Source organism: Eleutherodactylus coqui, chromosome 4 (genome assembly GCF_035609145.1).
Source record: "Eleutherodactylus coqui strain aEleCoq1 chromosome 4, aEleCoq1.hap1, whole genome shotgun sequence".
Taxonomy (NCBI): domain Eukaryota; kingdom Metazoa; phylum Chordata; class Amphibia; order Anura; family Eleutherodactylidae; genus Eleutherodactylus; species Eleutherodactylus coqui.
The window spans coordinates 175,315,972-175,331,971 of NC_089840.1; the positions used below are offsets into that span (position 1 = coordinate 175,315,972).

The 16,000-nt window shown below is 42.7% G+C and overlaps 1 protein-coding gene across 1 annotated transcript in view; it reads left to right on the forward strand.

Annotated features, from left to right (window-relative positions):
- Positions 1 to 16,000, forward strand: part of TSPAN14 (tetraspanin 14) — a 38,519-nt gene that overhangs the window by 11,107 nt on the left and 11,412 nt on the right. Inside the window, exons 2-4 of the mRNA XM_066600411.1 lie at positions 6,006 to 6,106; positions 6,270 to 6,320; positions 15,788 to 15,934. Of these exons, the coding sequence (XP_066456508.1) occupies positions 6,026 to 6,106; positions 6,270 to 6,320; positions 15,788 to 15,934 (279 nt within the window). The 5' untranslated portion in view covers positions 6,006 to 6,025. The remainder of the gene's footprint in view (positions 1 to 6,005; positions 6,107 to 6,269; positions 6,321 to 15,787; positions 15,935 to 16,000) is intronic.

Sequence of the window (16,000 nt, forward strand, 5' to 3'; positions counted from 1 at the left end):
TCATTTAAAGAGAATATCTTCTAGGGGACAACCTGGTACTCCAGAAGTACCATCAGGCTTTTTATGCCTCTACCTCCGTGGAAGATGATATGGTGTTAGAACTGGGAAAGATTCAGTCTTTTAGCTCCTCATCCTTGTCATTTGATGAGAGGGAGGGTGGCTGTCCTTGTTTTCCACAAGAAGATACTGATAAGTTTTTAAAGGCTATGAGGACAACAATGGACATTGAGAAACTCAGACAATCTCGCTCAGTTCAGAACCATTTTGAGGGGTTAGAAAGTCATAGGCACAGAACGTTCCCAGTGTATAAAAATATACTTTCTTTAATTAAAAAGGAGGGGAAAAGACCAGACAAATGAATTTTGTTCCTAGAGGGGTCAAGTGTAAATATCCTTTTGAAGAAGAGGGGTCTGCAAATTGGGATAGGGCTCCTAAAATTGATGTTGCGATCTCCAAAGTGTCTAGAAAATTATATTTGCCTTTTAATAATATGGGCCATCTTAAAGATCCTCTAGATAAGAAAAAAAAAGGTGTTTTTTTTAAAAAGTCGTCAGGAATCTGCTGCTACTTCATTTAAATCTAAGGAAATCCCTTACACGAGCACTTTTTACAGCGATTTGCTCGTTCAGCACCATGCTGATTTCAGTATGACGCTCCCATTGTTTTCAATGTTTCCTCATGGACCCCCAACGGGTCATGTTTTCAGGATATCCTATAGAGAGAACACCTGTGGCAATATCTGAGGTGAAGACAATAATTACATTTACCTGTGCAATACTGAGAAAATCCAGAAAACATGAACTGTGGGGTCCATGAGGACTGGAATTTGAGAAACACTGCAGTTTTAAGTTTTCTATTTGGATCACAGACACTCATGGATCCACCGTACTATAGACTCTGCATTTTTCCAGCTCCTTAGGGTTGTTCTTTGTTACCTGTTTTTTGATCGGGGAGCTTTCTACGATCCTTTCAGTTATTTACTTTTTTGTCCAATTCAACTTAGTCTTATGGAGCTTTCATTTTCTCTTGCGTCATAAAGTTGCAGTCATTTCTAGATTCTCTACCTTGCAACCTGCTCCTAGTTTCAGACTTTTTATTTAGGCCTGTCTCTCTGAATAATGCATGCTTTATGTGAAGTCTGCGTGATTCACACTTTTCCCCTTTCAAACTGCAGAATTTGTGTTTTTGTTCCCTTAACTACAGCCTGTGTGATCTGCCCTCTCTGGTAACTTGGATGCTTCCCTATCCACACTCTTATCTTCCCCCAACCTCTCACCCCTGCCTTCTGCTATCTCTAAGGCTAAATTCATGTAAGCATGCTACGGCCGAGTGTCCAAGCTAACTGCAGGTTTACTGACTCAAACTCGGAGCATCATAGGGATCTATGACACAGTTAGGGACCTCAGACCTACAGTTGGGTCAGGACCTTGTCCATGATACATGTGCAAAAAAATGCACCAGTAATCTGCTCGTGTGAACATGGCTCTGTGGATAGAGCATTTGGTTATGGCTTTCTTTTTTGTTTTGATGAACTGACAAGCTTTCTTTAAATTCTGTTGTGGAAGCTAAGCGGACATGTTGTTCCAGATGTCTTCATGGAGCACTACTACTTATAGACTGATGAGTGGATCAATAAAGAGCTACTGCCATCTCATCCTTGTCTAAGTGTACAATGAGGTAATGACTTGCTTTGTGGTTCTAGAGGACTGCATCATCAGGACTTGTGTAAAGGTGATGATGTACATTAGTTGGCTGAAGTCATCAATTTTGGCAGGACCAGCTGGCTATTTTATGTTCATGGGGTGTCCTGACTTCCCCCAATGGCAGATTTGGGGAAAAGAAGGATCAGGCTTGTTCTATTTCAACATGTGCGATACTCTGTTTTCATGGGAGATAAGCCGCCGACAGAGGTGCCTGGAAGCATCTCCTTGCCATTAAAAACACATGCGTATTCGAGAGCTATAACCGCCTGTTTTGGCTCACAGAGGTCTTGAGGTTTACAGCCGCCTTCGTATGTTCTTGTGCTTAATCGTTTACTGATAATTGTGCACAAGAAGGTTATTTCTACATTATTGGCGCTGGCCATCATGCCACTGCTGTGCCGAGACCTTGTTTCTAGAAGATAAGTGGAAAGTCATCCTCTTAAACCTTCCCAAATAACTGAAGTTTCCTGTCCTGGGGGACACAGCTATGACTGGTTACGATTGCTATCTGCCTTCGCTGCTCCATTATTCTAAATGTATCTTTTAAAGCCGCAGTTATCGTTGCGGTTTCCTATAGGTTAGTAAGCTTTTAGAAACCAGTAATGTAGCGACGTGTAGGAAGCTGGGGCCGGTAGCTCTCAGAGGTGAGATCTTTAATGTTGTATTTACTTGTGAACGACACTATAATGTGTTGCTGTAATATATGTTGTTGTAGCATTGCTATCTATAGTGTCTTCAGAGAGGATATGGTGTCACTTCCTCATGTTGTTAGAACAGTTTCTGGTGAAATGTCACCTTCCTCCCCTCACATCCACATATCCTGTCAGTTTGCACACATTTGTTCCCCTGTCCTTATATATTGGTCTGTATACATTGGCTTGAAACGGAATTGAAGAATATTGCTAGTTATATAGTTACTATTAGCTGTACACAAAACTAATTCACACACATTCATCCCTTCACCACGATGTGATATCCAGTAACCGCACACATTTCTGATTTCATTTTAACATGACATGAATCCGCCTGTAGATTTTCCACCATGGACTCCACGTCATGATTGTGCAGCCGGTTGTATTTTTCTTTTTATTTCCGCAGTTCATTTAAAAAAAAAAAAAAAAAAAAAAAAGAGTTCAGAATCTATGTCAAACAACTGAATGTAAATGGAGCGTTACCTGTTTCACGGGATGCCGCGGGGGCTAAGGTTTCTTTCTAGCTGTGCGTGTTACCAAGAACCCAGATAAATGGACAATAGATAAATAAATCCCAGCGCTCAGGTCGATATGATGAAAGATAAAGGTATATGAACTTACTTCACTGGGTGCCTTCCTGCCAGCACCCCCAGTCCCAGAGAGCATGTGATATACCGCAGGCAAATGCAAGATGAGGATTTGCAAAGGTACAGGTTGTATTTATTATAAATGCAACGCGTTTCGGCTTTTCACTCAAGCCTTCTTCAAGAACCCAGATAAGATAATCCAACTATCTGTAGCTGGATCTACTCAAGTGCAGCCACTGCTACAGGACTGCGGTGGGCCGTAACCATTGTACTAAGAGGATATACAGCACATGAGGCCTAAGGTGAACCACAGCCAACATCTCAAGAACAGAGTGTCTTGTAAAAAGGAGGGAATGACAAAGATTTACAACCTTTGCATCAATGATCCACGATATGGGAAGTTCTATTGTGATGTAACTGACAAATCCTGTACAAATAAGGCAGATGGAACAATACCTCTGCCGCACCACATATTGGAAGGCAGCATTTATTTGCATATTACCCAGAGGAGCAAGAATGGCCTTACAAGTCTCCTCACTCACCTTCTAGGTGCTCTCCCTAAGGAGAAAATATAGCGTTCCATACAGTATGGCTGGGTTCACACGAGGTGGAGATCTCGCGGAATGTCTGCATTGCGACTGCATGGAAATTCTGTGAGATTTCCGCAGCTGAAGTTCCACGGATTTTAAAAGCAGCTTATTCCGCTGCGTCCATCTTTCCCCATAGAGAGGAGAGAGGCCGCAGTGAAAACAGCGATACAATCGACATGCCGCGGCTTTGAATTCTGCACGGCGTTTCAGTTTCAGTGCAGCTTGGCTACAACGGACTGTTCGCCGCGTGTGGACGAGATTTTTGTAAATCTCATCCAGTTTGCTGCTTAGTCTTGGGCTTAAGCTTGCTGGCAGAATTTCTGATGCCGAAAGTTTGCACGGCGATTCCACCCCGTGTGACCCCCAGCCTAACGAAGATTGTGCGCTGCTACATGACAAGATATAGATGTCTTCGCAGCCTGCTGCGTTATCAGGAACAGACTGTGTGTGATAGTTAGCCATAATTTTATAAAAACATCATATATATGTGGGTCTCTTAATTTAATATTTGCTAGTTTTCAAATTTGTGTATATAGACGGGGAAGTCTTTTATGGTGGAACCTCACACAAACTCTATGTAGAACCTGTTCAGCTCAATTCGTATGGCTGCATTTGTCTGGCCTAGTACATGTCCAGAGATGGTCTCTGGACTGAAGACAAATTTACATCATGTTAATTCTATTATGTTTTTTAATAGTGTTTTTTTGTTTTCTAGTATTTGTTCTTTATTTAATTAATTTTTGCCATTCTTTTTTTTTTTCTTCTTTTTTTTCCTTGTTGCCTCAGTCTGGGCTCACACGACCACGTTGGGAGGTGCACAGCGGATTCTGGCTGTGCGCCTGGCCGACAACCCTGTGTATGACACGGATGACTGCGGAGACTCGCACATGGTCATGTTCAGTACAGGTTTTTTTTGTATTTTCTGCGCCGTTGTGTAGCAATGACACAGGTACCTGCAGCCCATACACAATGTTAAAGGGGTTGTCCCGCGCCGAAAGGTTTTTTTTTTTTTTTAACCCCCCCCCCCCCCCCCCCCCCCGTTCGGCGCGAGACAACCCCCGATGCAGGGACTTAAAAAAACAAACCGGAGAGTGCTTACCTGAATCCCGGCGGTCCGGCGTCTTCATACTCACCTGCTGAAGATGGCCGCCGGGGTCTGCTCCCTCCGTGGACCGCAGCTCTTCTGTGCGGTCCATTGCCGATTCCAGCCTCCTGATTGGCTGGAATCGGCACGTGACGGGGCGGAGCTACACGGAGCCGGCATTCTGCACGAGCGGCTGCATTGAAGAGAGCAGAAGACCCGGACTGCGCAAGCGCGGCTAATTTGGCCATCGGAGGCCGAAAATTAGTCGGCACCATGGAGACGAGGACGCCAGCAACGGAGCAGGTAAGTATAAAACTTTTGATAACTTCTGTATGGCTCATAATTAATGCACAGTGTACATTACAAAGTGCATTAATATGGCCATACAGAAGTGTATAGACCCACTTGCTGCCGCGGGACAACCCCTTTAATTGTGTAGGGTCTGCGGGTCAAACGGCTTCATTGATATCAATGGAGACCGTCCACGTGGAATTTATGGTAAAATAGAGCAGTAATTTTTTTTTCCGCTTGCAGAATATGCCATTTGTATCCACGAGTGTGAAAAAAAGATTGAAAATACATGCCTTTCAATGCCCAATTTTTACCGCGGATCGTTTGCGGAATCCGCAAATTAAATCTGGTTATGTGAGCCCGGCCTTATTCTGTATTCTGCATCAAGCAGTTTTTTTGTTTTTTTTTTCAATGGATTTAAAATTCCTACTTTTGCAACATTGTTTCGGTTCCTTCATTGTAGTCTCCAGGCAGCTGAATAAGCTAATTGCTGATTCTTATTTAAGCATAATACTTTCTCCTGGATCCCATTTGTAGGCTCTGCGTATTTCTTCAGTCTGTCTCCTCCTTCAGTCAGTTGCTTCTTGGAAATAGATGAAACTCTGAACACTGACCCTCCGGCTGCATCCTCCACTGCAAAGATGATTTACCTTGGGGCCAAGTGACACAATGTAACATGTTCATCCTGCACCCGGCTGCTGTCTACTTCTCACTAGTTCCGCACTTTCACACAGCTGTCTGGCACGGGGCCATAAAACAGGGTGGTGCTATGTCAGAGCGGGGTCAGTATCCTCCCATAGATCCCATGTTGTAGCTTAAGGCCTGGCTAGTGTAACCGTACTGCCAATATGGGCATACTCTTCAGCCCGTACTTCTGTTGTTGCTTCCCTGTTGGCTGCTGCCAATTTGAACCTTAGAGGAACTAAAAAGTAAATTTTGCAACTTGACAAAGAGTAATTTTACTAGTTGTTTGTTCTTAATCTTGCAGGCAGTAAAGCATTTGGCCTTCTGATTGCATCTAGTAATGTAGTTTAAAGTATTACTCTTTTCTTCTCCAGGAGCCCCTTGATCTGCCAGCATGCACTACTACAGATACAGCACCGCGGAGGTCAGCTGCTGCTACAAGTACCTGCTCTTCAGCTACAACATCATATTTTGGGTGAGTTCTAATCTGTACTATAGATCCAAAGAAATATCATTATTACCATAGTTGTGATAAATTCTACAATCTATCATCCAAGAAAGCTCTACTTGAGGCAATGCAAATGTTCGATATTTTCCTTGTAGTAAGTGTGTAATTTTTGCTACTGTTCTCTCCTCAGCTATCTGGGATGGTTCTGCTGGGAATTGGTCTGTGGGCTTGGAGTGAAAAAGTAAGTAAAATTTTTTTCTCTAATTTGAAATTAAATCAAGAATTATGTATTTTTCTACAGAATGAGGCCTTATGTCCACGGGTGGTTTGGATTCTGCATGTGGGAGTTTGCAGCTGAATACGACCCCTCCAGTGGCAGAGGACACTGCGGGACTGCTACTTACCCGTCCGGGTCTTCTCTCTTTTCTCTCTTCTTCACTGCAGATGTGTGCGGAAACACACATGCGCAATGGAGGTTTTGTTTTTTTTTTAACTCTTTTCTTTCCCCCAGAATCTGCGGACAGTCATGAATTCAATTGCAGATTGGATGGCTTCCATTTACTTTAATCGAAGCGGTCCGTGCGGGAACGGAGTGAAATAAAGCATGCTGCGATTTTATTTTTTTCAGATCAAAAGGCCTGCAAATCAAATTTACATGCTTTATCTCACTTGCGGACGCCCATGTATCCCTATGGGCAGCTTGATTTGTGCAAATCAGATCCGTCCGTGGAACATTGGGCCTCAGTCAGCCTGTAAAAAAAAAAAAAATGTTACACAAGCCATTGATTTCTCAATTCTTTAAACTTTTGATACTGTATATCTACCACAGTAGACCTTGTCTTCATTCAGCCTAACATACTATGTTACCACCAGTTTGGTGGATGCTTAGGCCTCATGTCCAAGGGCAAAATACGACTTTAAATCCGCAGCGGATCACCCGCATGCGGATCCGCATCCCTTAGGGATGCATTGACCACCCGCGGATAGATAAATACCCGCGGATGGTCAATAAAAGTGAAATAAAAAAATGGAGCATGAGAAAAAACGTGGCATGCTCCATTTTCGTGCGTGTGTGCCCGGCGTGCCGAGTACATCCGCCGGCCGAAGAAAGAAGATCCGGCCGTGAAGAAGAGAAGACCGGTCCGCTGCGGGTAAGTTTATTCTTATTTTCAACGCTCATGTCCGCGGGGCAGGAGGGACCATGGAGAATCCGTAGCGGGCCTGATTTTCCCCGTGGACATGAGGCCTTAAGGTATTCATACAGGCTGGTTTTATGACCACCTTCTTGCTGTGATAAAAATGTGACAGAGATTGCCTTTTTAATTTTGGATTTAAAACTGGCACAAATCCACCCTTAATAATTAGTGGAATTCATTCGGCGCATACCCATAATCTTTGGATACAATAATTGTACAGTAATCAATCACTTTCTGTAGCACTGATTGAAAGGGCTACATTTTCCAGTCCTTTTAAAGGGGTTATGCCAAGGACCTCATTCAGATTGTTGACTGTCCGACCGGTTGGGATCCCCACCGATGCTATGAATGGAGGTCCCCACATGAATGGAGCAACGGTTGCATGAGCACACTGCAGCTCCATTTATTTCAGTGAGCGCTGGGGATTGTGGAGTGCTTGAACTATCTGCAGCGCTCCCATTGAAATGAATAGAGAAGCATCAGCATACATGTGCGACTGTTACTTCATACACTTGGGGATCTTTGGGGACCCCCATTATCATGAATAAGTGGGGATCCTGAAAGTAGGACTCTCACAAATCAAGTTATCTCCTTCCCCACAAAGAGAGGGCAAGTTTCTATCTTGGTACAATGTTCTTAGGCTTTCACCAACAAGCAGAGAGGTGGCAGCATAAGCAAGGTGCAAAGAAAAATCCTTAATTTAAAGGAACATGTTTATTGTTTCATTGTTTAAAAAGGCAACGTTTCGACCTAATCAAGGTCTTTCTCAAGCCATTAACTGGTGAAACAGAACATTATATCCATGTTTCGAAACTATAATGCACCTTGCTTATGCTGCCATCTCTGCTTGTTGGTGATATCTTGAAAGGGCTTATGTCCATGGTCCCGAGGTTGGCTCTGCATACAGATCTACATTGTGTCTTTATAAATCAATCTCCTCCCCTAAGAATCTAATATTCGGGGATGAAGTGAGTGCTGTAGGTTATTTGCTATTTTTTCTGAATGTTCTTAGGCTTGATGGATTTTTTTTCTCATCTTGGTATTTGCTTTACCAGTTATACACCTCCCTGTTAGCAACAGAGGTTAAAGGGGTTGTCCCAGAGCAAATGTGTCAAACTTAAGACCCGCAGGCAGAATGCGCCCCGCCATGTAATTTTATGTGGTCCTCAACAAGGTGAGGATGTAGAAGGACATGAATGTAGAAGAACTGGATCTCCACTTTCCCCAGAGGACGAAGCTAGCGCTTGGCAGAGGGAAAATGGTTCCAGTATAGGGTGCAGTTGCCATCTTGGTTTCTGGGCTCCAGTGTCCCTCCACACCGCTCTGTTTAGCAGCTCACAAGTGGTGGCGCAGCACTGACCCCCTACCCGGGCACCCTAGCCACGCTCCAAGATAGGAAGCTCAGAGCTAAAAAGGTGGAACGGGAGAAACCCCATCATAGTGCCCAGAGCTCTGTAACCACGATGAGGATTAGTTCCTTTTAGAGCTCATTCACATAGGCAGATGCAGTTTCAGTCCATGAAACAGGCAGCGTTCTCACAGACCGAAACTGCGTATTCACAGTGTAGTTGGACTTTCTCTATTTTTAGTTTTTTGCACAGTTATTCACAGTTTATGTGTGCAAAAAAAAAAAAAAATGAACGCAAAAAGGTCCCATAGATTTCTTCTGTCTTCATGTATAAATATGCAATTAATGCACATGTATTATGCACATTCACTGCGTATTTCTGTAATCCCATTGACTTTAAAGGGCAATTTCCATTTGTAATATTGACCAAAATAAGGCATGCTGCGTTTTTTTTTTTTAATTGCATGTCTGAATACCTCAATGCATGACAGTTAAGCTGTACATATTATACACACAAAAAATACACATGGAGCACAATTACGCCTATGTGATTGAGCCCTTATAAATGGCCCTTTTGAATGCACCCAAAAGGCTGATGTGGTCCTCAGACAAAATAGGTTTGACACCCGGCTGTAGAGTGTAAGTAATGAAAGTAGCTGCAGGGCATATAAAATTATACTACAAAATAACAAACCAAACTTTCATCACATTCCATGCCGCCCCAGCGCTGATATTCCATCAGCCTTTTGGTCACGTTTTCTGCAGCTGTGACAAGCGCCATCTATACACATGACTGGCCTAAGGGTTCATTCATATCCGCTTCGGAGATTCCGTTTGGAAACAGGATAAAATAGTGCAGCAAACTGCGCTATTTCTCCCTGATAACTATGACAAAAATGCTAAACTGCTGACTGGAAATCAAATGGACCCCCATTATAATCAAGGGTGGAAGGCTGTTCGGCGCCATTTTGTTCTGTCGCAAGACTGAACTGTTCGGCCAGCAGATTCCGTTTTCCCGCTCCATTCGGGAAGCAGAATTTCAAAATGCTGACTGACCGAGCCCTTAGCAGCGACATGCCTTTACGCTGACAGATGTGTTTCAGGGCTGTTGTGCCCCTTCCTCGGTATTTTAGCATTGGTGTGGTCCACAGTGCTCCACTCCTCTGCAAAGAGACACGCCAATGTTGGCTGTGTATCCCCAGCTAAAATACAGGGGAAAGGGGCACAACGGCCCCGAAACGCGTCTATTATTATATGCTGGATTAGCGTTTAATAAAAACAGAGGGGTCGAGCTTAAAAACAAATATCGTGCCTCTTTGAGTCGAAAGGGATTGCACCTACAACCACATTTTTTCCTACATTTATCTTATGTATTTGCACGTCCCCCTCGGAAGGTGTGATGCTTCGTGGACTGGCTGCACCCTCTCGAGCTCGTCGAGAATCGGTCAATCTTATATATAGAATAAGGGAGGAGAAAAACAAAATTTTCAAACCAAAACATCGGTATATAGTTTCACTACACACCCTTTTTTTCCTCTCTTTCATTGTTTATGCTGTCAGAGAAATGGCAGTAAAACTGAGATAAACTGATCTGTTGGGTTATCCGTGGGCTTTCAAAACAACGGAATGTTCTCTGTTTGCTTCAGTTTTTTTACTGGGACAAATAGCCGGTTTTCAGCTCCCTTATGGGTGCGGGCAAACTGAATCCTCTGGATGAATGGAACCAAACTGTGCCAAACCCACCCCATTGACTATAAGGGGGTCCGTTCAGTTCCTGCACTTGTCCAACATTTTTGCTGGATGAAAAAGTCCTGCATGCACAACTTTTTTTCCCTTTTTTGTCTGGCATGTCATGCTGAATCTGAATGGAGCCTCCTACACAAATGTGAATAGTTAAAAAACTGAATCAAATGGAAAGCATTTATTTATTTTAAATCAATGAGGAAAAAAATGATCAATTTTATGTCAGTTTCAGGCCTCATGTGTGCGGGTCATCTGTTTTTTTCCTCCGTGAATGTGGGCGAGCATGCGCAGTGGAGATTTTCTTTTCTTCTGCTTTCCTGCGGGAACCGCAGCACACCCGGAGTGACAGTTCCTGGTGTGCTGTAGATCAGACTGCTTCCGTTAACTTTAATGGCAGCTGTCCCTGCCCTGGATCTGTGGCAAAACGGAGCATGCTGCAGGCGCCCATGATTGTCTATGGGCGGCTTGAACTCTGGATCATCCGCGTGAGTACCCTACACGGATCCCAAAATTCAAACCCGTCCGTGGACATGAGCCTTTACATCCGTTTCACTTCACTGCTTGAAAAACAGAACAGAAAGCTGAAATTTTGATGAAAGCAAGTGTGAACCATCCCTAATATTGTTAATTAACCTCAGCTGCGCCGTCCCTTTAAGATATTCATGATTTTAAAATGCTCATACAAGGACTTTTGAGAAATGTTTCTCTAAAATAAGAAACGTGAAGCAGATAATGTACGGATCATAGAGGTGGCTCCTGGCGGGGTACTTCCATAGTTGCCCACATTTCAGGCCAGGCACCCAGACATGACACCCACTGCATGGTTCGAATACAGGCAGCTATCGGCTTTTCTAAACGCCCAAAGGGAATCCTTTCGGCTGGGGGAAGCCCCCACAACAATTGAAAACCAATTTCTACAGGGATCCCTTCCTCATCATGGCCTTTCACGTATATACAGTACTAGCTGATATACCCGGCTTCGCCCGAGTTAATTTGGTACTGGTGTTTATCTGGTGTTCACACGGAAAATCTTATGAAGTCGTGGTTACTTTAGAGATACCGAGGAAAAACATATGTTCACCATTTTGCATAGTTCTCTGCGTTACCCAGGAAACACCACGGGGAGGTAACCATGCGATGTTTCCTTTTATATAAAATGACATCAGGAAGTGAGAGAATTTGATTACGTACATAAAATTTGGACACTAATTCTTTTACGCTTAGAATTGAATAATGGAGTTGGGACCCATTAGCTTTTCCTATTTATGACATAATCAATGCTCCTGCCAAATTTCCCGTTTCTATGACACCTGAAAGTGAAAAAATTACATTCCGCACGTAAAATTTGGACGCTAATTCTTTTGTGCATAGAATTGAATAATCGAGTTGGGACCCATTAGCTTTTCCTACTTATGACATAATCAATGCTCCTGCCAAATTTCCCGTTTCTATGACACCGGAAAGTGAAAAAATTACATTCCGCACGTAGAATTTGGACGCTAATTCTTTTGCACATAGAATTCAATAATCGAGTTGGGACCCATTAACTTTTCCTATTTATGACATAATCAATGCCCGTGCCAAATTTCATGTTTCTATCACATTGGGAAGTGAGAGATTTAGATTATGTACGTAAAATTTGGACGCTAATTCTTTTGCACATAGAATTGAATAATGGAGTTGGAACCCATTAGCTTTTCCTATTTATGACATAATCAATGCTCGGGGCAAATTTCCTGTTTCTATGACACCGGAAAGTGAGAAAATTACATTCCGCACGTAAAATTTGGACGCCAATTCTTTTGCGCATGGAATTGAATAATGGAGTTGGGACCCATTAGCTTTTCCTATTTATGACATAATCAATGCTCGTGCCAAATTTCACGTTTCTATGACACCGGAAAGTGAGAAAATTACATTCCACACGTAAAATTTCGACGCTAATTCTTTTGCGCATAGAATTGAATAATCGAGTTGGGACCCATTAGCTTTTCCTATTTATGACATAATCAATGTTCCTGCCAAATTTCGAGTTTCTATAACACCGGGAAGTGAGAGAATTAGATTCCGTACGTAAAATTTGGACGCTAATTCTTTTGCGCATAGAATTGAATAATCGTGTTGGGACCCATTAACTTTTCCCATTTATGACATAATCAATGCTCGTGCCAAATTTTAAGTTTCTATGACATTGGAAAGTGACAGATTTAGATTACGTACGTAAAACTTCGATGCCAATTCTTTTGCGCTAGAATTGAATAATCGAGTTGGGACCCAATTACTTTTCCTATTTTGGAGATAATCTACGCGTGTGCCAAATTTCATGTTTCTACGACATCGGGAAGTTGGAGAACTTTTGGCGAGTCAGTCAGTCAGTGAGTGAGTGAGTCAGTGAGGGCTTTCGTCTTTATGTATATATAGATACTGCTGGGTTACACCACCTCAGACAACCCACATTTTCCCCTTGCTTGGAAGAGTGAATTGGCCATACCAATACCAGGTTCTGATTGGGACAGGGAATACGTGCTCTCACACAAGCTACTGGTGGCCTACGCTGCCCAGGAATATGGATTTAGGTGTCCAGCTTTAATCCATCACATATACCCAACAGTTTCGGACCAGTGCTGGCGATGTAACTCAGCGGTGGGTATAATGCTCCACATTTGGTGGGAGTGCCCGGAACTTTCTGGAGAGATGTATTTTCCATGAAAGAAAAGGTGACGCATGGGGTGATCGTTCAAACACCACAGCTGGCGCTGCTCTCCATCATCCCTGTGAGCTTGTCGACCATAAAAAAGGCGTCTTGCGTCACTTGCTTACAGCAGCGAAGGATTAGGCCACCTGAGACACCTGGAGGAACTGATGGCGAAAGATCATCTAGAGCGTGGGATCTTGCTGGGAAAATGGATGGCATGGTCCCTTTTCCTGGAGACTACAGAGTAGGCAAGTTAATATGGACATGGAGCAGGGGTGGTAAACCATGTACGACTGCACTAAATGCGCCAGAAAACTGCCATATTTTTGAGTACTAAATCCGCCCCCAGTGCTTTATAGTCTGAACCAGGAACCGATCCAAACATGAGAAAAGTCTTAAATCTTTTAATAGGTTGTGAACTGGGCTCCAGACATTAGATGTGGTGGCACACAATTATTAATTCTAGACTATTTGGCACCAGTGAGATTAGCAAGAATTGTGCCTAGTTTATTCCAATGTGCATGCCTTATGTTACAGCATTCCTGCGCTTTCCCTTCAGAGCTCCTTTGGCCGGCTCCTTTTAGATGTCTCCATAGAACTCTATATGGGTCCGTCTTCAGCTGCCGAGAAGAGCCGACGGAGCCCCGAAGTGAAAGTGCAGGAACTCGATAGTATGAGGCTTGTATAGTGTATGTAGCTATAAGCCGCCGGACATTTATGCCATAATTCTATCTTGTGTTAAACGGGTTTTCTGGAATGAAAAATAAAATGAGTGTCGGCATTGGTGTGAAATGAGGAAGGTGTTCTAGATCCTAGATCAGAGCGCAGGGTATGACGATGATAGGAGGCTGGCATGTGCCGTCTGACACTACAGACAATAATAGGATGTGGCTTCTCTAGTAATGGCTTGTTTCCAGCCAACCGGCCGGCTACACAGCTGATTAGTGTCTGAGACCGGAGTGATGAGTATATAAACTCTGCAGCTCCTTCATGATTGCTGGTTTCTCTTTGGCTTCTCTCACAGAACTGCTTTTTATAGATGCTTAGTTTTTAACCCTTTATTGACGAGTCTATTTTTTTTTTTTTTTTGCTTTAAGGACGTTTTCGTCACATTGCAAGAGCCATAACTTGTTGACATAGTTGTATGTGGGCTTTTTGGGACAAGTTGTATTTTTAATGGCACCACTCTTGGGAACATATAATGTGTTGTAGAACTTTTTATTAATTTTTTGGGGTGGAGTAGGGGGAAATGGATTACCCCAACCCCCCTTCCCTTCCCACCCCCAGAAATTGTTTTTGGATTTTGTCTTTACAGTGTTCACCATTCAGTAAAATTCCCATGATAACTTTATCTGGATCAGCGCGGTTGCGGCGATACCAAGTCTACAGAGTTTTGTTTGTTTTTTGTTTTTTTTACAACTGTTGCACAATAAATACATATTTTTAAAGGAACACCATTTAAATCTGGATTGTCGCATTAGAAGACCTGTAGCATTTTTTTTCCAGCAATGACCCCCGTTTGAGGTCTTTTGTTTTGTGGGAGGAGCTGTAACCTTTTACGGGTATCATTTTGAGGTACATGTGACATCTTTTTGATTACATTTTTGGGAGGTGGAACAAAGAAAAACGGCAATTCTGGCATTAGTTTTTAAAATTATTCATATGACCTTCACACCGTGCGATGAATAAAGGTTCGGTCAGACGAGCAATTGTTTTTTGTTTTTTTTTTGTGTGCTATTCATGCGCTAAAAAATTGCTCGTCTGACCTACTATTTTCACGGTCTGGGTCATTAGGAATGTGGTAATATGGCTATTATGTGCTACTTTTAAAAAAATTTTTGCTGGTATTTTTACTTAAAAAAAATGTTAAGTGTTTTTATGAGGAAAATGTGTTTTTGCTTTTTTTTTTTTTTTTTTTTTTTTAAACTGGATTTCTTTTCTTTAAATTAAATGTTATTGGACTTTGACTTTGTTTTTTTTTTTTTTTTAGTCCCTCAAGGGGACTTGAAGATGTGATCTCGATTGTTAGGAAAGTACACTGCATTACCTATGTCTATGGCAGCAGCCTATGAGACTGCTGGAGGCAGAGTGAGTGTGAGCTTGCTAGCTCTACAAAACACTGATTGTAACAGTATATGTAGGAGACAGTTGCAATGTGTCGCCTTTCCCGGGGCCGGATACATAGTAACATAGTTCGTAAGGCCGAATGAAGAAAATGTCCATCTAGTCCAGCCTGTTTCTCCTCCTGTGTTGTTGATCCAGAGGAAGGCAAAAAACCCCAATAGCAGAAGCCAATTAGCCCTTTTTGGGGAAAAAAATCCTTCCCGACTCCCTAATTTCAATCAGACTGGATCAACCCCTTATAGTTTCTCCCTGCCTGTATACCCAGATTAACAATTAACCTAAGATTTATAACCTATTATATCCTTCCTCTCCAGAAAGACATCAAGTCCTCTTTTAAACTCCTCTATGGATTTTGCCATCACTACTTCCTCAGGCAGAGAGTTCCACAGTCTAACTGCTCTTACAGTAAAGAACCCTTTTCTATGTTGGTGATGAAACCTGCTTTCCTCTAAACGTAGCGGATGCCCTCCTGTTACCGTCGTAGTCCTGGGTATAAACAGATCCTGGGAGAGATCCTTGTATTGTCCCCTAATGTATTTATACATATGTGCTACTGGTTGTTATAACATGCTATTCTCTCTCTCCCTCTCTCTTTTTTCCAGGGAATTCTGTCCGATATTACAAAAGTGACTCGTCTCCATGGATTTGACCCGGTGTGGCTGGTCCTGGTAGTGGGGGTCATTATGTTCACACTTGGCTTTGCTGGATGTGTTGGTGCTCTGAGAGAGAACATTTGCCTTTTGAAATTTGTAAGTGAATCCGCAGGAGCAGTCCTGTTTATACAACCATCAGTTTAGGTATTTAATCACTATTTA